Here is a 25713-nt window from a genome sequence, read left to right on the forward strand (position 1 = left end):
ATGTATCCAAAAAGTCTTTAGTTTTATGATATTTATAAAAGAAAGATAGGCTGTACCAAGTCGGATGGAGGCGTGCCGCATGGGCGGAACTAAATAATCACGAGCGTGTGAAGTTTTTGCATTGAGAGTGTCTGGAAGCTGTGACATCCCAAAACAAACCATGGCTAACAATCAGATTCAGCCATACATTTTTGATCCCGAATCAAATCCCGAGGCTGAAACTGAAGACGAGTAGCAGCAGGAACGACTAACAGCAGGACGTCTCTTTGTGGTGGGTACTGGACTTGTATAACTTATATTTCTTTGACTAATTTTCACCTTATATCATTGTATTTTTCTTTTTTTGTTCTGTAAAGGTGTACATGTGGGAAGTGTAGTTAGATGCCGACTGACAATAAATTATAAATAGCAAGTAAGATAATAACGGTAACTAACACAACAGTATGTAAGTAATTATTCTAGCGATATATATATATAATGCTAGATAGGGTTTGCTAGTACATTTGCAACAGGGTTCAGTTGTTATGGGAAGAAGGAGGCGGGAACCGGCGACCGTTCAACAAGTTTAATAATAAATAAATAAATAAATAAATACAAAATTATAGTATAAGCCAGCAGCCCCTCAGAGACGACTGCTGGCATACAAAACAGAACATAAAAGAACATAAAATCACAACGTAAAATCAGGCCTGTTCCTCTCTCGATCTTCACTGTCATCGCTCCTCCTTTATTCTTCCGTTCCTCTGTGACAGATGCGAGACTGGTGCGTCTCACAGGTGTCGTTCATTATCACTCACGCCACCGGCCTCTCGCCACAACATTATTTCAGCAACATGACAAGCCAGTGAATTAGCAGGTTTCAATTGTTGCTTTGCACAGTGTGAGTCAATGGGCTCGGCCTAATTATTTCTTTTTCGCTTGTTTCTCGTCTTCGGCCTTTTTCCTTTTACCCTTCTTTGTTTTATGAGCAGGTGCCACTCGAGAAATTGGCAGTTTAGGTTGTTTCTCCGCCATTAGCACAGCTGCGGCAAACCGGCAATCTGGAGTTTGAACGACGGTATGCGCTGTGCAAGAGAGGGGTGTGACACGAGCGCGTACACAAGCGTGATTGACACTACTAAGACACTCCTCCTGGCTCTGATTGGTTGTTGCTGACTAAGAGCAGCAAATGGCAATAGGACCACTGGGAGGAGCCAGGGGGGCATGATTCACAGATTATCTGTCTCATATTCTACTGTCAGGACATAATGAGAGTTTTAACAAATATGTAAAAAAATATTATATATTTTTTTACAAAGTTACCTACAGCAGCTTTAAGGGCCCCAAAATCTGCAAACGCACTGCAAAGTCATAATGCACATAGCAGTGGATCAGCGAATCCTTTGCCAAGAGTCTGTGCATGTAAATCCTGTAGATATAGGAGCAAGGGTGTGATTTAAGGTCCAAACGGAAGCCAGATCATTCATTTCACAGGAGCCCCCCAGTTCTAATCGATTATACAGCACCAAGGAAATTGCTGATGCTGGAATAATATTTGAGATTTAGGAAGTTTTCTCTTGTCATGTTTCTATTCCTCTGTTTTGATTTAAGATGTGGTGTGGACAACATGTTTGATGCCGAGATTTAGCGTGGATCATTGGGAACCGAGCCAACCCTGATGTCACAATCAATGGAAACTAAAGTGATTCTGATGTCATAATCACTGGGAACAGAACTAATTCTGATGTCACAATCAGTGTGGCAAGGAGGACGAGGCAGAGAGCCGTGACAGAACGGTGCGAGGCCGCTGGTGATTGATAAAGTGACACCACCCGAGTATCTCACAAAGGAGCTATGGAAGCATAAAAGGAGGAGTGACCACAGTGAAGGATGAGAGAGGACCAGGCCTGGATCATTTGTGTTATGTTTTGTTTATGTGTGTTTGTGTGATATCACACACACACAATCACACACACACACATTCTTCGTCCATGATATCATTTACTTCAGATTTGTGTCTGTGTATAATGAAAGTGTTTAAACATTCAATGGTTCCCACCTCCTTCCCTTATCAACAAACTTTGCAACACAAAGGGAAATTAACTAATCCTGATGTCACAGTCAGTGGGAACAGAAGTAATTCTGATGTCACAATCAGTGGGAACAGAAGTATGTCTGTTAAAATTAGTGGGAAAATAACAAATTCTGATGTAAATCAGTAGGAAAAGAACTAATCATGATATCACAATCAGTGGGAACAAAACTAATTCTGATGTCATAAGTGGGAGAAAAAACACACTGACCAAATCTGTATGTGGTGGGAACTAAATATAAAGACCATCTAAAGTAAATATTGTCACACGGCAATACATAGTGCTTGCTAACAGTTTACTAGATTAAGAGGATGAGCTTACCCACGACTCAAATAATCTTACTTTTCCCATTAATATGACAAATAGATCTGAAAATGAACGCTAGACAACTGCATGATTCAAAGTGCTCTAGCCATGCCTGTATCTCAGTCCTCTCCAAGAGGTGATCAACAGTTAAGATAACAGTTCCACTTACTATGCAATTAAGATAAAACGAAATATCTAGTCTTTTTTAGTCCATATGAACCCCAAATGATTCCATGTCGCTTCAAAAAGACTCTTGACAAAAGGAGACATTAAAACAAAAGTATGCTGACTCTGGTCTTCAGATAATCACCTTCTTTCATCCCTCCTGTGGGTTTCTCTGGCCTTGATGCTATCGTGTCTATCTCCACTTTGGCAGTACAAGGAGTGAACAGCTTGTATTACAAACAGAATCAATAAGAAGGGAGAAGATCAGTTTCAGAATGATTCAGAGAGTTCCACCTCTCTGATGACAACCATTTGACATCTTATCGCACATCATGTTTTCTTCAAGAAAAAGGCCTGAGCGATAACAGGGGCGTATCTATATGATGAGAGGACATTGCTTAGCCCTGAGACAATAATGAGAGATCTTCAACTGAAAGAATAAAACATTTAAAGGTGCAGTGAGTATTTTTTAGCGAATCCAGCGGTTCGGTTGCAAGTTGCACTAAGGGCTCAATCCACTGCTCATCCCTCCCTTTCGAAAAAGCAGGTGAGGATCAAGGATCTTAATATACAATATAATAATAATCAGCTGATTGGCCAGCGTGTGAGGATGCTGGAGGATGAGATTTATAGTCTTTACTCACAGCACTTGATGCAATTAAACTTATCAATTTGATGGCGGATCAAGAAAGGTTCAAACGACAATCACCAGTGACAAGAGATTCACCCATTGTAAAATGCAAAAGACTTAAGGCTGGTTCACATGGGATGATTTTAAAATTGTCGGCCGATTTTCCAAACCCGAGAGACCCCACACACGGCGATAAAAAAATCACGGATCTAACAGTTTTGGTCGTACAGTGTGTGGTGCACAACCACACGGCAAAATCAACACATCACACGGACCAATTTGACTCCCGAGCATTCTCAGGTCAGACGGAAAATCTCGCAAAATCCCTCGAGATCAAACGTGACTTCAGAGTAAACAATCATGGCGGACGAAGAGGATGCAGTGGCAATCGCGTGTAGTTTGTTTTTAACGAAAAAAAAAAAAAAAAAAAAACATCCACCGGATATTCTGGTTCGCCATACCGCCGGGCGCCGGCTGTTTTGATTTTCTTTCCCGCCGGTGCTTTCTCTACACCTCGTCACCTCGCTTTCTGATTGGCTACACGCCACAGTTCGCAGACTGCGTGCTCGTTTGTCGGGGGACACCACACACGAGGAGAAATCGGGCCAAAACAATCCAACATGTTGGATATCCCCGATTTGAGATTGGAGCGGTCCAGGCATCCTTCCGAGCATACGAGAGCAATCTTAACACACCACACACGGCAGGAATATCTTATCAGATTATTTTACGATAATCGGAGCATCCTTAAAATTGTCGGAAGGGGTGAATTGGGGCTAAAATCGGGCTAATAATCCTGCCGTGTGAACCAGCCTTCAGCTCGCATGGCATCAAGTGGCTACAGAAAAAAAGAGACTGCAACCGGCCCATGCAAAAACAAGGATAGTCATGCAATGGCGTTGTTAACATTAACAAGTTGAGAATAAAGTATAATTTGCACGTTTTGCATTATGATAAGATTTTTAGATTTAATCAGCGTGATTTACTGCAATGTCAGAACCAGAACGTTATTTTAAGTTTGTTCAGATGACATTTTCCGGTGAAAATTATTATGTTAGTCATACTTCCAAAAAGAATAAGAATATCAGAATATCTCTGATTCTGAATGCCAGTATCAACGCGGTGATTGACAGCCTCACAGTCTCCTCAACGTGTTCATCCACACTGTGCCGTGTCACGTGATTCCGTGAATTACTGCAATTGCGGATTTCGAACAGAGATGGCGACAAAGAGGAAAAAATGCCGCCTGCAGCTTGAAGTACATTATTCAGACATTATTTTAGCATTCAGAATATTTTAAACATTCATTCTCGCTGCTGAATGAAAATGTAAATGCCTCCTTCACTGAACATCTTTCCATTTTTATTCCTCCCTTTGCATTTCACCTTGTTATTGATTTGCAGATATTTACAGGTCAGGAAGCTCACTTTGCTCACTACCTCTTTGCTCCATGGCCTGCAGCAAGGACTCAGTCCAGAACACTTCATTTTGTTTTGTACTCATGACTGTTTTTTCGTACTGCACAGCAAACTATAATCGTCCCGAGCTAACGCTAGAGCTTTCAAACAGCCGCCGTTCATCTTCCTGTTTACACGGGAACGGTCTCGCTCCTTATCTTTAATCACTTTCTGGCTGAGGAGGGCAAGGTCGCATGGGACCTTATGATAAACTATCTCCCTGAGCACTCCTCTTTTGTGTCCTCGCTAAAATTAGAAAGCAATACACAGTTTGTTTCAATTATAGATTCAAATCTAAAGTGCTGTCTGTTATAATGGCGTGCCTGTTTAATTTGAAGAGGGGATGGAAACAGTCTTGGGAGATAGAGAGGTGCGTGTGGTAATGTCTGGAGAAGACGAAGCAATGGCACAGGAACATTGGGTTCAGACAGCATGTCCGATGCCTGATTTCATTACCCAGACACTTTGATATTAGAATATGAGGAATGTGCCCTCATGAGAAGATTTTTTTCTGAATATTGTATTCAAATTTTATTTATACAGCACCTTCCATGCATAAAATGCGTTTTAGAGAACAGAGTATAAAAAAGAGAGACAGAAAAAAGAAAGTGTAAAAACTGGGTACATTTTCTTCCTTCAATATATTATAATCAAATTAATAGTTGATCAAATTAATTAGAATGATTCATCATACAAATATTATTTGAATTAATTATAATAATTATAATTATTTATCAAGTAGAAACAAAGAACATCTTTAAAGTCCCCCTGTAGTCAATCATTTAATCCTTTAAAACTCATCGTTGATCACCAAAATGGCATAATTATTTTTTTATTATTATTATTCATGCCTCAAAATAGCTTGAATGCTTCATAAAGTATATGCGGATTCATGAATATGCAAACTAGTCCCACCTCAATTCACTCATACAGGCTAGTCTACAAGTCGATGTATCAGAACGGTAATGCGTTTTATGTATCGCTCTCTTCAACGTAGGACGCACCACAGCAATCATTAGCCTTTGGTAGTAAAACATCTACTAGTGTTGCACAAACCATGTTCCCATTCACCATCTCAGAGTCAGGCCACTGCCTTCTAAAAATCAATGTCAGTGGAGAAAGGCATATAGTTCATCACAACATCATAATGTACATAATATAATATCCGTCATGTAATACACATCAATTCACCCTCTATATTGCTAAATGTATCCGATTTTTCATATCTGGCTTCTCTTGAGACTTCCCTGCTTCAGAGCGGTCACAGTAAATGATATGGTAAAGCCTGCCCACACGTTGACAAGATTGGCTACAAGGTAGTTTGTGACGTAAGAAACACCAGCGTTTTCAAATTGCATTTTTGAGAGCTTTTTTTTTTTTCACTGCAGTTTTAATTAGAAAATACTCAGCAATGGTGCTGAATTTGCACATGGTTTGTCTAAAAGCAAATTAAAAACACCACATAGACATGTAAACCGACGCATTCTCATTCTAGGGCGTCATATAGTGACACTTTTGACAATGCGTATACATCCAACGCACATGGCACCCTTTAGCGTCAATATAACACTCTTCGGTTATGGGTAGGTTTAGGTCTGGGGTAGGGTTAGGGTTAGACCACTAGGAGGTGCCTTCGGGCCCATATATATATATATATATATATATATATATATATGTGTGTGTGTGTGTCTCTGTCTCATATTGACGCTAAAGGGTGCCATGTGCGTTGGATGTATACGCATTGTCAAAAACATCGTATGTGACGCCTTGGGATGAGAACGGGCTGTGTAAACAACATTAAAATGTAATGTTCACCACAGAGGTCTTTAAAATTAAAAAGATTTTTATCATTAACTTCATTCAATGACTACTGTGACAAATTTGAGGCAGCGACTCAAGTTTTTCAGTTGAAATTGGTGGGATTTTTTACAGTGGTAATTTATGTTTTCAGCAATTGAAAGTAAACTATTCTATTTTCTATTTCCAGTGGATTAAGGTGCTGCTGTGATCTTGTACATTCACAAAATAAATAAATAAATAAATAAATAAATAAAAAACGTTTCTAAATAACGATTATCAAATCACACCGGAAATGAGGTGCAATAAAGAGGCAAATCTTTGTGGAAATGCATTCTAAATGCTACTGCTATTGTTATGCAAATTTGCCGGTTCCCAGTAACGTCATTTGTTTGTTAGTTTTATTTGGTATCATGCCTCAAGAGGAAATAAACTGGAGTGAAAGTGAAACTCGATTCACATTTCAATACACTACCGTGGCCAGGAGATTGGACTCGCACCATCTATCCAAGGAGTGCCTTGATACGGCTCGCATAGCTTTGGCCCTTTTAACTATGGCTGCCGCGCATTTCAATAAATCAAGGCCACCGTCTCTTAGGGATAGTGGCGTCTGCCCACGCGTAATATCCCGTCCCCACGCGGCTCGTCAGCACCTTCTGAAACATATCAGTCCTCAGCACCACAGCCGTCTGTCGGCCGCCTCCAACCTCCATATAATTGGATTCTAAACACAACTCTGGAGAAATATTAGTCTTTATTGTGGTAGTGCAGCAACTCCTGTTGCTGACAGTATTTTTTTTTTGTCTCAGTGGATCATGCGGTTAACCCCTGAACTGTCTGCCAGCTCTCATGTAGAAGAAAGTGAATGTCTTTTAGTTTGGATTTAAAGCATACTGTGTGCACCTTACACTCTTAGAAAAAGGGGTTCTATATATGTAGCCTAGGGTTCTTTACTCAACTCCAAATAACATTTTATGCAAAAAAAAAGGTTCTATAATGACATGAAAGAACACGATTGGCACAAAGGTTCTTTATAGGCTATTATTCATTCACATATTACATTATTCTGCAATATTTTGTAGTTGTAATTAAATTATTGTTTATTAAACTTAATATCACATTTTAATCATGCTGATTTTTGGAGGAGAAAATCTGAAATGGCACTCTTCGTGGTATATTGATTAACTACATAAAATGATATAAATATATACATTTTCTAACCCCCATATCTTGAATTTTGATATAGAAAATTTTAGGGGTTCCAAATACGTAGCCCTTTAGAACCTTTTAAGGTTCTATATAGAACCTTTTCTTCTAAGAGTGTAGCACATTGTTTTTGTGTTTTCTAAAGGTATGCATACATAGTAAAAGTCAGCGTGTGTTTTTTTTTTTTTTTTGTTTAAACTTTTTCATTTAGATTTAAGCTAAAATCTGTTCAGTTATGTGATAATTAGAAGCTGTAGTCCAAAACGGCTAAGCCTCTGTTAACTCTACACTTCACGAGGAAGCAATTAATATGCAAAAATATCCATTAGTTGTTCCCATTGTGGACAATTACGAGGGTCCCAGTGCGGCGGCTTAATTAAATCGGAAGAAAAAATCATGTTGTTTCTGTGAGGTACATCACAACATTGCAGTAATTTGTTTGTTTCTCGACATGTCCTCCCAGCAACAACACAGCAAGAGATGCTAGCTGCTGTGCGCAGCAGATGCACGGTGACAGATAGCGTTTCCTGGAATTGGCCACATACAAAGATTCGGTGTTTTACAACTTATAAACACGCAGAAGAAATGTATGAAGACCAGATCTGCATTGACTGTGCTAGAAGAATTTGCGCATTCAGTATGATTAATCTTTAAATCGATTTAAGCAGGCTTTCAAATCATTAAATTGCATTATAGGGATAGTTCACATCAAAATGAAAAAAAAAAATTACTCTGTCATCTTTTTCTATGGAAAAAGGAGGAATTTGAATAATATCCCTTTCCATGCTATTACAATGAACGTTGCTTTGAAACTTAAAAAATAAATAAATAAATAAAAAAGAATAATATAAAATAAAAAAAAATGATATGAATGCACCATAAAAGTATCATATATAAATATAAAAGTAGTTCATATGATATGACAAACCAACTTATGATCATTAAATGTTGACCTCCAGTGGCTTTTAACCAATGTGACTCACTGATTCATTGAAAAGAACATCAGAAATTATTTTTATTTATTATTATTATTTTTTAATGGAAATGTTCACAGAAAGCCTTAATATGGTCTGTAAGACTTGGATTATAAGTACATAGATTTTTATGTGCAATTTTAACAGCCCTCGGTTTTTTCTTCTTCTTTATTCTTGTGTTTCACACAGTTTGGAACAATTTTCTTTTTTTTTTTTTTTTTGGGAGAACTATTCCTAAAAATATTTAACTAGCAAATCTGTTTAAATAAAAAATCAAAAAATCAAATAAAACTTTTACAATAAATTTGATATACGTATGACAACATTGCTGAAAGTGGGCTAATTCAAAGAGAACGTCCTTTGCTGTGCCCCACTAAGGGTTTGATCCCCTCTTGCACACAATTCTTTAATGTACTACATTTCAGAGGTACAGCAAAGAAGAAGGATTTGGTGATTTGGGGATGGAACGACCGTAAATTCCCAATATCCCTCCTATTAGAGGGCAAAAGGACATCCGAGACCAGTTGTAGTCCCTCAGCCTTCTTCAGATGTGAAATGAAATGAATATCATCATCCCAGCCCTCTTATATGAAAATGTGTGCAGCTCAATTAACCTACCTTACATCAATAATTCAGACGCCCAGAGGAAAACACACCCCTCATATTTGAGGTTTACCATCATCCCAGCCTGGCGAATAATACCACATCAAAACAGGCTACACCCTAGCTGAGACTTCTTTTAAACATTATCAGAAATAACTTTCCCTTTTATTAAAAAATCAACATGTTCCGTGCTTCTGATATGCTAAAGCTAACCACCTCATCATGCTGAGCTGTTCCACTATCATTCAAAGCCAAGAAATCGCATTATGCTAATCTTTTTTTTTTTTTGTTTCTGCACCTATCCTAAACATGATTAAAACAAGAAAAACCCTTCCTTGTGATCTGTCTCTCAAGACCTCTCTTCCAGTCGAATTTCTTTGAAGAACAGCAACTTAAGCAAACCTCGAAAGAGTTCTACGCTGAGATCCACACAAGCCCGGCTTCGCTTCGTCTCTACAGCCCTGGTCTTGATTAAACCAAATAAAACGCGTAGACCTTGTTCCAGTTCTACTCAAAATCAAATGACTTAAAAATAGATCACTCATCCCAGCACAATGCATGTAGGGATTGCAGTTCACAATTAAATAACTTCCCCAACTGTAACAGACCACTTGTTTACTGATACTGTTTACACAAATTAAGATGAGAAAGCAAACATAACCTCCAGCCTGTTGACCTACTAGACTGATTGGAATTAATGAGAATCCTCCTGCCAATTCCACTTAAGTACCCATAATCCTCCATTCATCCTCAAGGTTGTGAATGAGGGATGTATTTGTTCTTAATTCTTATATCAAACTCATCACTAAATAACATACCGCCCATTTTCAGTTAATATATATATATATATATATATATATATATATATATATATATATATATATATATATATATATATATATACTGTATATAAAAAACATTTCGATGATTGGTTCTTTTTGAGTTTTCGCCATTTGCTGTTTTTTGTTGTTGTTATTATACTATCAGAGTGACAAAGGAAAAAAAAAAGGCAAAAAAAAATGCTATTCACTGCAACATAAGTCTTAGAGGAATGGTGACAAAAAAACGAGTCCAAAGATGGGCCAATGTGCGTGGGATGAGGATTTATAAAATGAATACATAAATAAACATGTTAGAAATTACTGTGGGTGTATCATTATCTGTTTCCAAAAGCTTAATTCCAGTCATGTTAGGTGACGCCAACAAAATGACTCACCCTAATACCATCACATATCTTTCACCCTTTCGTACGCAATATGCAACTGTGACTGGTTCATTAGACCAGATAACAATTCATGGTTGTGTTTTCTTGAACATCTATTAGCCTCATAACAAGTCCCACAGCAGTGATGTTTTCCAGAGTGCGTCAGAGAGAATAGTTTTATTCTCAATCATGGCTCCGCTCCAGGCAGACGCACACCCTCTCGTTACCGCAGCGTTTGCATGCGTTTTGCCTGTTTGTGCTCAGATTGGAATGTGGTCTAATGCTTCACTGAGCATCTACGGTTTCCAGCTAAAGTCAGACATGGTCAACTTCAGCCTTAATGTTAGTGGAAATTTCCATCTGCGTGGTTCTCTGTCCAATGAGACGCCACACTTACCACCCTCTAGCATTTGTGAGAGATTCTTGAAAACCACAGGTCTGAATTTGGGGCACAAAAATCTTGTGTTTAGGATGTGCTCTCTTTCTTTACAGAGATCAATTTATCTTGTGACCTGAAGGTAGAAAATACTGTAATCTCACATTTTACAAATATGATGACAGTAAAAGCACAATGTGCATCACTGACAGCGATGGTATATATAAAACGTTATATATATATTATTCGTGTTTTCTTTAAATTACTGTGAGGCAATTAACAATTGATTCTCTACTAATTTAATTCCTTAGCTTAATCAAAATAAAGTACTATTTTAATTCAACAAATGTGCCGAGTAGGAAGAACACATTTACAGCAACAATCCTCTTAGCATTAGTCAGTCGTAAACTTTCTTTATGTGGTCAACTGTTAGGGTTTCATGATTACAAATGTCTCTTGCCAAAATGTCTCAGACACAAAGGAGACTGATGGCTTTAATATCACTTCCACCAGTTCAATTTGTACCAGGATGCCTATGAAATGGCCAGTCTAATCGCATTTTGCCAAACCACAGTGTTTTATTGGCTCCCGGTCAAACTTTATGTGGGTGGCACTCTGTTTGGTTGTCAAGAGCATGCGAATGAGCCTTTGTGCACCCGCTCTCGTATCTTTATCTAAAGGACGTGGAGAATTATAAACAATTCTCGTCGGTTGTGAAAAACAACAAAATAAAAGAGAGGCTCTCGACCTTAATAAAATTACGTTTTACGTGGACACACCGCTTGCGTTAACTGGAGCAAGTTGTTTGCATACTGTTGGAAAATCACTCAAACACACCTGGTTGAGTGAGTTCTCCTAAATGAAACAAAAGCCTCTGTTTTGCATATTTAGACGTTGACATCCCACACAGACACAGTGTTTTGTTGTTGCAATGTGTTTACCTGTCCACATATGTGACATGCGTGACCTGGGAATGGTCCGATCATTGTTTCTCATTTGAATGCCAATTTGCATCTGCAAACTCAAAGCTGAAGAAATAGGTCTAAGTTTGACAAATAAGTGCTTTTTGGACCAAACTGAAAAGCGTAGCACAGAGACGTTCTGCAGAATGGAAGGTGTAGCTGTGCAGAAAACCCCCTAAAAATCCATTCCGGAGATTTATTTTCCATGTTGTGTTGCAAGAAATTTGTGTCCTCATTTTTTTTATTGCAAATCTGGGCCAGACATTATTTGTGGTGTAATATCCAGAAATGACATGGAGACGTAGGCACACATGCAAAAACACATGCAAGTCGCATAAACGCAGCATTATGTTAAGAACGAGTCTGAAGAACTAGTCTGACAGATAACAGTTGACTAAAGGCACAATACAGAATGACCTGGTTTGATGACCACTTCAAACAAAATCAGGCCAAAACAAAGTTTGTTTTGGAGTTCGTTTGGGGAGTACGAAACATACAAATCTTTTTCCAGAAAAGTTTGCGCAGGCTGGTTATCATCTTCAAACATGGTCCTTGGTGATTACATAATAAATAGATGTCCTCTGGGACTCCGCCTACTTTGGCTACGTTCACACTGCAGGGCTTAATGCTCAATTCCGATTTTTTGAAAAAATTCGATTTTTTTGCAAGGCCGTTCACATTTCCAATTAAATGCGACCTTTTGTGATCTCCTGTGTGAACGTGAAATGACCCAGAAGTGACCCGCATGCGCAGAAGATTAATCAACGGTTAACGACGTCACTTGTTTTTTGCGGAATAGTCCTTTTTTTCCATATGTTGCGAGCTTTTGTTTTATTATTATTATTGCCACAGCCTACTATATACAAACACAGACAACAATTATTTTATCGAGGGGCAAAGTTTGCACATAAATGTAAGATTTTTCCGATCCTCACCGAGGCTCGTCATAAACCCCGTTTAATTGATAGTGCGCGTCCTCGGCACTCCTTGCTTTGTCACCGGCGGCCGCGGTGCGACACTGGTGGCTGGTGTTGCCAGATTGGGTGTTTTTTCGCTACATTTTAAGGCATGTTTACATGTGTTTTAGCCAGGTTTTCGCCTGGAAGGCTCTATAGAAATCAATCTGGCACCCTATGTACAAATTTATACTGAGAGAGAGCGCACGTTCACAGACACCAGAATGAACGTGTTCACAGTAATGTTCATCAGGCAGTAATACAGTATATGAACGCGTTCAGGCACAACACTGAGGAAGAGACACGTCTGCAGCGGCCCATAACAGTGCAGAAACGCATTGGAGTTAGCGTGTATTGGCTAGCTACAGGTGCGTGCAATGACGTGCGGGTTGGATATATGTGACCTGGCCGTTCAGATTGAAGTCGCATTTCAAAAGATCGGATACATATCGGATTTGGACCACATACCCAAGTGGCCTGGGTCGCATTTGAAAAGATCGGATCTGTGTCGTTCAGACTGTCATGAAAAAATCAGATACAGGTCGCATAGGGGCAAAAAAATCGGAATTAGGTCGTTTCAGCCTGCAGTGTGAACGTAGCCTTTGTTTTCTTCTGTTCAGTCCGTTGAGGTCAGACGCAAGATAAAACATGAACACACTGGAAATCTGCTTTATAGTAAAGACTGAAGTTGTTCTTACTGATAGACAAACTGACAGCAATCTATAGGCCTATGTCACAAAAAAATTGAAGACCGGAAGAATGTCTTTTAGGCCATGTCCACACTAATACGTTTTCGTTTGAAAACGTATATTTTTCTCTCCGTTTTGGCCTTCCGTCCACACTGAGACACCGTTTTAAGTCAACAAAAACGTATCGTTTGGAAAACGCTCTCCAAAGTGGATAAATTTGAAATCGCCGTTTTTGCGTTGTAGTGTGGACAGTGAAACCGGAGGTATTTCAAAACGATGGCGTAAGTTTAGTCATGTGATCCATGTAATACCAATAGATATTCATGTTTATCGATATTGTGCCTGTTATGTGTTATTGATTTTTACACTATTGCTAAAATATGTTACTTTCTATGTTACTTAATATGTGCTATTCTTCATAGCACTATAAAGATGACAGATAATGTACTTACATTTGCTGTCCTGCGGCAAAACAGGAGAGCAGTTGCGTTTTAGACCAAACATAGGGTGACTGAATGCGACCTGGACGCATCAGTGATGGTGAGATATTTTGCTAAATAAAATTATCCTGTTATTGTGCGATAACATTATTATCTCAGTGAGCTTTTGTGAACTTTCACGCATGTGCAGTAAAGTGAATTTAGAAGTTTATCATCCACACTGAAACGTCAGAAAACGGCTGAAAACGCTAGTGTGGACGGAGAGCGTTTTTAAACGAAAACCCCGTTTTCAAATGTATCCGGATTAATGTGGACGTAGCCTTAGTAGGGATACGGCTCTTCCGGTTAGCTTTTTACAATGGTGGAGTCCGATAGATACCGCTGGACCAAATCTCTCCGCAACCTTCCTGAAGTCACATATGATGATGTGGTTGGGACGGTAAATTAAAACTCTCAAGTGGGAATACGTGAAAGCTGAGGTATGGCTGTCTAGATCCTGATGCAGAGCAACCCGGTACACTACAAAAACATCTGCAGGTAGCTCTAGCCGTTCACCAGTAAGGTAAACGTTTCTATGGTAACAGAGAGTTGGACCAATCAGCAGACGTTGCTACAACGCTTAGGATTGTGGTGTATTTTTTTTTCCATAAGATTGCAGATAAAACGTGTTTTTCTTTAAACAAGGTTGATTTCATACAAACTTATAGCTTCAACACGATCAAAAACCTTCGTTCCACAACCTCATAGCTTGTGGTCAGTCTACCTGGGGTGGTTTAGACATTAGGGCTGATAATCTAAATCCTTATCGAGAAATACTGTTGACCGGAAGTTCTGTATCCCCTACTCCAAGTTCCGGAAGCAGGAAGCGTGACATAGGCCTATAGTAACGTAATGTAACTTGACTGAAGTGACGAATTGCAGAGATTGTGTAAACATATCCACGTCTCTATGATCAGATGCTTTTTAACTGCTGTTTTCTCACATGTTTATGTAATTGGGAGTAAAGCACACAGTACATATTTACATATTTACCTAAACGTCACTCCCAGCAGCGTCTTTATACCCCGAAGCGAAGGACTTTGCCGTGAGTAAAAGAAAGCCTTCATTCATTCGTGCTTGTGTGTCAGGGGTCGTACCTGTATTGTAGGTGGAGTTCGGTGTTTTCTCGTGGTGGTGGTTGACATGGTGGTGGTGGTCTCGATAAAGGTGGTGGACATCTCTGGGGGGAAAGCTGTGGTTCTAGCTGAACCTGCGGCGGGAATCTCCCCCACCAGACGGACACTGCCGTTGATTTTGATGTTAGGGTTGCCCTGAGCAGCCATGTTGAGCACTTTGAGGCCATTGTAGTAGAGTCCGGAGAGTTGGCCCTGAAATGGCCTCTTGCGGTCTGAACCACCAATTGTTATCGTGGCCTGGGTGTTGAATATCGTTAACTGCCGCCCTGAGGATGCAAGAAAGATCCAGAACATTTCTTGGTTATGGGTCAGTAAATACACACAATATCGCGTTCAGCAACAAGATTCATAGCTGTTTTGGGCACTTAACCTACCCAGCCAGGGTACAATGACTTAGATGGCTGTGCTGGATTACGACGGCTTAATTTCCTTCCCAAATGCTCTGGGTTATACTACCATGAGACACGTCGTAAACATTTGGAGGGCCAGACTATAAACCAGACCCATTATGTCTCCCTGAATGAGTCTAGCTACGAGCTCGTGATGGCTGAAGTACGTTTTGCTATAATTGTCTCTATGAGGAGAGATCACCCTAACTAATAAATAACAAAATGTCTTATGACAGGCATATGAAAGTATCCTGAAATATTAAGGTCATAGAGACTTTGTTAATGGAAAAGACTTACAAAAGTTATCTTGATTTTATTCACTATATAATGTACAAACCACTGATTCTTGGGACATGGGACAAAACGGGCTACAGAAGTGAAACCAATACCACATTGTGATATAATAAAATGTATTTAACTTTTAATTTTGATGAAAACACATGTTGAGATAGTTCTGCAATCATTTCTGATTAATATTAAAGCAGAATTGTAACTATTATTATTTAGTCTGACAGATGAAAGGTGTTTTCAAACATATTTTGTCATGTGTCTCAAGAATCAGTTAAATAACATGCAAAAATAAATTTGTGACTATCCTGCTGTTGCGAATAAAAAGCTAAAGATCACAATTCAGAAAAAAAGTAAACAAACATTGTCAAGTTTAAGAAGTCTAGAATTCCTAATTTCTTCATGATTATGATAAGAAAAAAAAATCATCCTAATTTGAATAATTCCAGTGATTATAATGAGGAGGATTCCTGATGATATGCAATTAAAGTCTGAAACAATAATCATGCTATTATTCTCTTCCCGGATGATACTTCCCGTGCTGCCACAAGCGGCTGCCTGTAAAAGGAAAATCACTAAACCTTGTCCGTCCACCTTCCTTTCTATCAGCCAGAAAGTCAAGAGATATTTATGTTTTAATTATATTGTGTTAACGTTTACATTTAAACATTCATAAAAAGGTTTACTAGGCCAATATAGAATCATTAAACAATGAATATATTATTTAGTCTGACAAAGATAAATGAGCATTGAAAAGGCAAAATAAAAAAAAATGTGATGTAACACAATATACAATGCATTTCTCTTCAGCTAAATTTATTTAGTTATAATGAGATAAGTAATAATGGAAAAATGAATGAATAAATAAATAAATAATAAATAAATAAAAAGAGAGGAGGAAGTTACCTTTCTCCTGAAGCCATTCCTCTACGGGCCGGGCATATTTGAAAGGAATTTTCTTATTGGCCATTTGAATTCTCTCATTATCGCTGTTACCTTGGAAGTTTAAAAGACAGCTTTAAGAATCAATGTTATCACTGTTAAAATACTTCTAATTACATTTTTTTTTTGTTATTTAAAAGTTATTTAAACACTTTTAGAATTGTTTAGTCATGTTTTATTCGAAAGCTATTTGTGTTCATAGTCACATACTGTGGCAGTTAATTTACTTTTTTTTTCTCCAGTAATGAACACTATTTAAACTGAACGTCTACTCCATCTTCTCTCGTAATTAAATCAATCATCACTAGAGTTGATAAAAAAAAAAAAAAACATATTTATAATAAATTTGATTCATCTGTAATGAATGCCAGTAGATTAGCTGCCTGCGGTCATCCCATATATCCATCAAAAGATGACAGCATACACTCTTTTATGCTTCACATACTTATAATTATATACACATTTATCTGCTAATGATGCCAGTCAATATTTACAAATTTTCACACAGAAAACCACATCAATAGTCATAATCATACAGCACCATTGACAAACAAGAACTAGACAGCAGCTGCTTCGGTTTTACAAAGCCACGGAAATTATACAGTTGTGAAATCATGTTTGATTAATGAGCTGGTACCAAAGCGATGCACAAGCGAGTCGCAGGCCTCCCCTCATGAGATGCGTCTGGGCATGTTTTTTTTTTTTTTTTTAATGGCAAGCCCCAAAGAGCTGTGTTGATATTCCATATTATTGGGGTTTGTAAAGACACAGCAGGAAGCTGATCAGAGGGGGTTCTGGATGTCATTTGAGGACAGGGGGCCGCAACTTCGTGCTGTTTCGACAATGACTTCGGGTGCTAAGGGTGGCTCGACACTGCAGGATGTTGTGTGAGCCAAATTTCAGGACTCAATAAGGAGGGGTGTACCAGGGGGCCAGCTCAAAGGGAGCCTCCATCTTTAGCTGAGCCGTCCTCAGACAGCAGGAAGCGCAACCAATACCCTCAAAACCCGGGAATTTGAGTTACACACATCTGAAGCCCAACCGCTCGTGGGTAGCCTCTGAGAGAAATGCCAAAAAAAAAAAAAAAAAGTTTGAGACTTTTTTTTTCACAAAAGGAAAGAATGTGTTCTGTGACAACTGTACCAGCAACTGCATCTTATTTTGTGCCATGTAGTGGACAGAAATTCGTATAGGTTTCAAACAACATGAAAGCGAGTAAATTAGGCCTGTACGATATAGAAATAAAATCGATATCGGCTGTGATATGAAGGTGTCTTTTTTACGTCAGAAGAGAAGATTTTTAGCTGAAATCGTGTTTTTTGGTGATTAAATGAATGCAAGTCAATGTCACTTTGGCAGTAAAAAAAATAAAAAAATAAAAAAATAAAAACATGTACAGGCAAAGACAACATGAATACCCAATTACTCATGGATCCTGACGATACATTGAAGTCTTATAAACGAAAAGATAAGTCTGTGCAATAAACTGTTATCTCTGTAATAAGGGTGAGTAAATTAACAGCAACTTTTCATTTTTGGATGAACTTTCCCTTTAAAGGCTTATTTATACTTCTGAGGCTTATTTATACGCTATAGACTCAACATCGACTCTACGCAGTAGGCTACGTCTCGGTTTTCATTTATACTTTTGCGTTGTTGTCCATGTTGACCGAGGGAGGGGTTCTAGCAGACCAATAACAGCACTTTCGGTCCATATATTGGTCCGTTTTTTACATTTTTGTATGCAACACACAGCCTACGACATAGCTACGGCATGAGTTTGATGCAGAAGTATAAATTTGGCTTATGTTACAGTTTCTATATGTCCAAACGTTCTAACAGATGCCAAAAGCAAATAACAAGCAGTGTTAATATACGGAATGCTACTACTGTATATATATATATATATATATATATATATATATAAATTCATTTTTTTCCCCCAATTCAATAGGCTATTAAGTCCCGAATTCAGTTTTACCCTGGTAAGGAATGTGTTGTGCTTCAAATAGAACCTCAAGAGAGGCAATGTCGACTGCTATCATTCGAAGCTCTGCTGAGGTGTTAGTGGTGACACTACAGGATAGCCTGATGGAGGAAACTCATTAAAGCTGGGCTCATCCAGGGCTCTGGCTCTGTTATAGACATCACAACATCGGGTCTTAAAATAAAACCTCAAATACAGACAGTTTAAAATCGGCATGAAATCAATATGGACTTTTATTATATAGACAAAAAAAGAGAGACCTTTTTCCAAATATCTTTTCTGTGGTCCATTTGAGTTATGGTGCTTGCGTGAGAAACGAAGGTTCAAGTTCAGCTTACATTGTGACCCAATTCCTTTTTCTTCTCTCCTTTTCATGTCTATCTAAGTATTATATAAACTAAACGACTTCATGTTCAAAACCAAAAATATATAATATTTTAGGACCTTTGTTGTAGTTTTTTTTTAGTAGGGTTAGGGACGGAGGGCTGCCTAGTTCACAGCCATTTTTGTATTTGTGCTGCTTTGATCCAGCAGTACAGAGGGCATGACACCTTTTCTCACTCCTGAGAACATGAAAGGCTCTTTGAAAATGAAACAGCACTAGGAGGTGTTAACATGGCACAGGATCACACACTGCGGGGGAGTTTTCCTCCTACTGTGATTAAGTTTCACAAATACATACAAGAATGTGTGATAACTGTGCATTTTAATTCCCTTTCAATCAAAATTAGAGGAATCCTTAATGGCTTTGCAGTAACATGAGTGTATGCCAAAAAAAGGCTGCCACATTTAATTTGTATGATATTTCATAAAAATGGTTATATTTTTGTATAATTAGGCGTGATAAGTGCAGCTCCCTCTCTGTGACTGCTAATAACAACTCAAACTAATTCACAAGAACAAGTGTGTGATTGTGAACATTCTCCCTTTGTAATCCAGCAATGTTGTGCGCAGTTGTTCTCGCCACAGAGTGATAAATTACCACGAGACACCATTGCCGGCTCACTGAAAACAAATATAGCTTATTGCATGAAACCAGCCTTGCCAAGTATTATTTGAGCTACCAAGAAAATCTCATCACTATTGTGTTGTACTGCACAGTGACAAATGATTGCTATTTTTGTGTCTTTTTCAGTTTTTTTTTTTTTTTGCTTCTTGGCAAAATCATATACAGAGAAGGCCGAAAACTCTCAAAACAACTTTTAGGGGCGTGATCCACTTATAGAAAAGCGCTATGGTACTGCCATGATGTTTTGTATGTGGTATCATAGACATAATACTCATTTTTGAGTCGATTTTTTGCCACATGATGCCAATAGTATTATCCAGTATAATATAACCATATTATTATATTAATACTAAAACTTATAAAACTATCTTAATCATTTTTCTTCATTCAAATAAAGGTGAAATTAAATAAACAAACAGCCAATTAGATGAAAAACTTAAACTTGTTTTACTTCAGCTAGTTGCCAGTTTTAAGTTGATAAAATTCCTAAAACTTCCTAAAATTAAAAATTTTCAAGATATTGAAAATATCTGAATATTGACTATTGAATAGACAATATTGAATATTGACAATTCAAGATAAACTAATTAATTACAAATATATATATAACAAAATGACTAAAACTAAAATGAAAACGTAAAATATATAAATATTAAAATAGTATAGAAATAATACTAAAATAACAAGGATTATACACATTTTACCATTTTTTTGACAAAATTAATTACGTAGAACCAAATAAAATCAAAATCAACAACGTCTTATTGTGACTGATTTGTTGCTCACTAAACATCCTGTTTATTTCAGAAATATGTTATAATATGGACACAAAAATGTGCAAAAGGTTGCATAATCATGCCAAAATGAAGGCTGAACGACAAAGTCTGAGGTTTCCTGCATGAAACCTCAAGTTACTGTGAGTGAAGAACTAAATATATCACACTGCCCACACACTTAATACAACTTTAACTTTGACAAGGAGAAATTTAGAAATTTAAATCACTCGACTGGTTGCCCCGATCTCTGTCTAACTCTCCCTCTCGAGCCTCTTCTGTACTCTCCCTGAACACTCCTCACACTTGGCTTGTTTCGCAATAGAAAGAGTCTTCCTGCACATTATCTCGCTCCAAACACATCCCCAAATAAGAAATGTGACTCCAGAGGATCGCCCCTCAGTAGCTAAGGAGACAATGGGAGTGGGAACGTTTATCCCACCATCCTTGGTGGTTTAATTTAATCGTGGGATTAGAAAGACAGCTCATATTGAAAGCTTATCTCTTTCCCCCTCTGGAGAGCTTTATAAGGGCAACAGATTTTGTTTTTGATACGAGTAATTGTATTTGGCTCATAGGATACACAAGTATCCATTTCACACATACGAACCCTGTCTTGAAGCTTTTTTCTGATAAAAGGTTTCTTCCTTTGTCAAAAATGCAATCTTGTCTTTTTGTTTTGAGAGATAATTGTCTTACACTGCAGTCGAGCCACCCGGTTCCTTTTACTCTCAAAAAGACTAAGGTTTTCTTATCATGAAATGTGTGTCGCTCACTGCTACGGGACTTGATCAGATTACAGGAGATGGTCAGGTCTTTGTAGATGTCATGTTGCTTCTGAGATGCTCGATAACATTTTTTTTTTTTCTTCCTATTTGAACAGGAGGAAAATGCCTTCTGGTAAGACATGTTCAAGGAAGAGAAAAACATTTCAGGGCCTCTTCTGTGAGTCATACAAAGGGGGGAGAAAAAAAAAGATAAATAAGCTCATTCATATTAAACAGGGTTGCACACATTTACGCAATATCTCTAAAAAAGAGGATAATGGAGACAGAGCAGGTAGGGTTCTTTTACTGCAATTTACTGCATCAGGAATAAGCCTGACTTTAGCATCAAAACTAAGTTTCAAGAGGGGAAAAAGCCACATAATGCTTTAACAAAAGAAAGGATGCAGAACCTTACAGAGAGGTTACAAAAACAACAAGGACTTTGGGTCAAAAACATCATGCACGACATCCAGACATTAGCATCAAGGTGGCGTGACATGTCATGTGTGCTTGTGGAACATGCTGATTTAGAAGTCAATGAGATGAAATGGTGGTCCTGAAGTGGGGCACCATGGGACCTTAACGCATCATTTCTGAGCTTGCTTCAGCAACTACAGGGATGACACAGCATGGGGTAACTACATATGATTACACCTATGAGCTCAATTCAACACATTTCCGCACAATCACACATAATAGGGGGCTGTAACTGCCTTTTAAGAAAAAAAAATAAAATGTAATGGCTCTAACAGGTATTCGAAAAGGTTTGCAAAGAACTGAAAGCTGAAAGTAGAGTAGAAACAGAGAAAAAATAAATATATTATTTTATAGATTAAATCATCATTATTATTATTTATTTGTTTAACCCTGTTATCCCTGTAATCATACATAAATCAATATAATCAGTTATAAATCATACACAAATCATACATGAAGAAATTACTATTTTACAAACCGGCCATTTAGCGCAAATTAAGCTTCTTAGATTGTGCTTATGTAGTCAAAACAAAAATTATTCATACACCAGTTGTAATGTTTTTTTACTAGTAGGTACAGGACGCAATAGTGAGGATAGCAAAACAAAGTGAACTGTGACATATTATACAAAAAAAAAAAAAAAAAAAAAAAAAATCATACAGTGGACTACAAGAAAGCTGTATAAAATTTGAAATATTCAGACACTATATTTTGCTTACATGTTTTATTTAATTGCTAATGTGACCTTTATGCACCACAGACTGAATAAAATGAAGCATTGCTTGGTAATTGGTTGACCTAAATTAGTATTACCTAATTCTATACTTAAATTTAACAGCTGACAGCTTGAAGACTGAGATCTAAAGTATACTGTTTTAATGTTATTTTTTGTATAGTTTTTCTTTTAATTTTTTATAATATTTTCATATTTTTTTTTTGTAAAGTCAGAGTATGTTGTACATGTGTGCTGAAGAGAGATCTGGGATGAGCTATTTTTTGTTTAGAGGTATGTGTGCAATGTAACATCAGCAGAGATATTTCACAGATGATAATACTCCAGTTGGCATGATCTTTAAGTAAAGGAATGTTTCAACTGATACAAATGTATACATCAAGAATAGTTTCTTAATGTGGAAAGTGGATTGTACCATTTGTACGTATGGCATGCAAGTTCCATTTTTTTTTTTTTACATACAGTAAGCAAAATTGTTTTTTTAACTTACAAGGCAGTTGAAAGTGTCTTTTGTGATGTACTGTATATAAGCTCAATCTTACTGTACCACCACAAAGAAACATAAAGAGGAAGGAGAAACGTAGAGATGATGGAGTGAGAAGATGGAGAAATGGAAAACAGAGAAATCTGGAATAAACTCCTCTCATTTAGCCTTATTCTTATATGCCTGTGTTTCTCTCTGTCTGAAACATGACACATGATACATAATACATCTTTTTGCAAAAGTAACTGGTGTAGCTTCCGTGATTCAATACTAATTCAACCTAATTTGTTTGTGAGACAAAAAATTACAGAGCATTTTACCATTAAAACATCAAATATGCAGTCAAAATAGTAGTGCTTTTTAGTAGTGTAAATCAAGAGCATCCTCTGAAGTGAACCCAGACTAACAGTTATCAGCAGGGTGTATAACAAGAGATGGGAAATGAGAGAACTGAATATCTCTACCAACCTCGCTGATGGCACAAAAATGATACAGTGATTTGACTGAAGTATGGCGGTCTGAACCACTGTCAGTGCTATTGCAGGATAGCAGCGCCCACCGCATATAATCGCCTACTATTTTCCCCGCTGTCATTCGCTATTACCCAGCCTGGGTCCTGGAACTGCCAAAGCAGCCCAAGGAACATCAAAAAGCCACTACACAGCCCATAAAGAACAAACTCATCTTCTTCTCAACACATACACACAAAGATGCGGACACAGACACACACCGTCGAGCCATCATATTGCATGCACGTGTGTCAAAAATGATATACCTTCCCCTCCATGTTCCTTGTCGTAACCCCTGTGTCACGAATACGCTTGTCTCTTGAAGATAGCATCAAGCTTCCATCTGATTGACACACTCTGACATTTCCTGCCAAACCCGCAGGCGTGTGTGGGACAGTTTAGGGCTGCAGACAGATTGATACAGATTTGGGCTGAATCCATTTGCTTTTGCTCAATTTAGGCTTTCCCTCACCTCAAACTTACTGCAGGTTATCTTCTTTTTTTGTTTGGATTAACTTATTCACTTAACTGTGAAAGCTACGACAATATTCAAAATGTATACTATTAAATCTAAATAGATAAATAAATAACACATTAAACATAAATTCTAACGTTTCTTGTGGTTACTTGCAATAAATACATTAAAATATAAAAGATTGGCACTGAGACCAAAAGACAAAAAACAACAGTAGAGTCAGGCTTAAATCTTGCCAAAGGCTGACTTGCAGAGTTGGAATAATAATAAGACTAAACTACAAATCTTTGTTTTTAATCTGAGCTACTTGAGAGATTCATTGGGTGAGGGATGAGATTCAGTGGGGGAATAAATTCCTGCTCCTATTTATTACCCTAAAAAAAAAAAAAAAAAAAAACTCTAAAAACAAAAACACATTAAATCAGTTAAATGTCAAAAGTCAGGGGCGACATGGCATCATGGTGGAGATAGTTGAAATTCATAATCTTCAACTTCCCTCTGAATTCATCAGCTCTAGTCACAATCATTCTAAAGGGTTAAAAAAAAAGATCGGAGCAATTCAATTCTATACCATCTGAATGTGGTTAGCATATCAGTGACAACATGAGATAATTCTTCATAAAAGTTAGAATGTGGTTTTCTAAATATAATGGCTTGCAGTATAGTTAGCTTATGGTATAGTTCCTTGAAAAGAAATTGCTTATCTGGCTCTTGCAGTAAGTTAGAAAACTACATTTCCACTCCATAAGTCCATTATATGGTAAAGTGAATGGGACGAGATAAGATTGTGCTGATTTTCAACTCCAGATTGCCAGCTACAGCCTAAATAATAGAGACTGTTGAAAATGCCTTCAGCATTTTCTGGAAAAATCCAGGCAAATCCAGTACAACAAGCACACACTCTTGCCTACAACCAAAGAGTAGTACTACCAAAGAGGTAGCGTCTTATGCTTTTTCGTATTTGTTAGCTGCTACTGGAGGGAGTGCGAATTGCATTAGGCACTTGGCTCAGTATCTCTCAACAAAGTAAAGTGAATAGACAAGCACAGCACAATTTATTCTCAAAGTGATGGTCGGTGTAAAGTTCTCCGAGTATTCTGCACATGGCCTCGGGTTACGTTGTAACGACAGTCATAAGCGTTAGGTGACCGCGCTTGTGGCCCTGTAGACATCTCTGCTTGACCTCTTGGGAGCCGTGGGAGATAAATAGGCAGTGCGCTTGAAAGACACAATGAGCTAACGTGCCCTTGCTATTTGTATGTGCTTAGCGCAGCAAGGTATGGTATAATAACTTGGCAAAAGCACAGCTCTGGAACCGACGTTGCGAAACTATTAGGCATTCGTTCTTTGACGCACTAAGAAAATAAAGCACAGATGTTGAGTGCGCTTCAACGCTCTCCATGGGTTCTTCAAAAGCCTGCTTCATTTAGCCTGTAAATTAAATAAAGCATAGCATGGCAGCGCACCAAGAAACTCACAATATAACTTGAGGACTGCAGCTCTGTCAAAGAGACCATGACACGCACATCTCCTCCGAATATATTTCTTCATCAACGTTCTGACAAGATCGAATTGAGAAATCAAACAAAGAAATCAGTGCCAAAGCAAAGAGCAGCCGGCCATGAGGGGACATCTGTCTTCACGCGTAATCATATTCTATTCGCAGGTGGCCATCTGAATATATAAATATTTTATTATCATGTTGAAACTTTGGCAGAGAAAGTACATTTTGCTGACATTTATATAGAAGTGTTATACCACCGTGCCACCTATAAATCTCAGTGATATATTTCCCCAGCTCATATGTGAGTCTGCTGCAAATGCCCATGTTGGCAAAAATGAAACTTTAGACCTAAAGCAGGCACTG

The 25713-nt window shown here is 37.9% G+C and overlaps 1 protein-coding gene across 24 annotated transcripts in view; it reads right to left on the reverse strand.

The window, feature by feature from the left end:
* The window catches only part of nrxn3a (neurexin 3a), a 300107-nt gene that overhangs the window by 19523 nt on the left and 254871 nt on the right, over positions 1–25713 (reverse strand). For all 24 annotated transcript variants that reach the window (XR_016146667.1, XR_016146666.1, XM_089120264.1 and 21 more), the window contains 2 exons: positions 16597–16686; positions 14975–15279 (listed from right to left, as the gene is read on the reverse strand). Coding sequence is in view for 22 of the 24 variants with exons in the window: in XM_089120264.1 (XP_088976390.1) it covers positions 14975–15279; positions 16597–16686 (395 nt within the window). In the remaining 2 variants the exon portion in view is untranslated. The remainder of the gene's footprint in view (positions 1–14974; positions 15280–16596; positions 16687–25713) is intronic.

Source organism: Pimephales promelas, chromosome 15 (assembly GCF_988280905.1).
Source record: "Pimephales promelas chromosome 15, fPimPro1.hap1.1, whole genome shotgun sequence".
NCBI classification, from domain to species: Eukaryota; Metazoa; Chordata; class Actinopteri; order Cypriniformes; family Leuciscidae; genus Pimephales; species Pimephales promelas.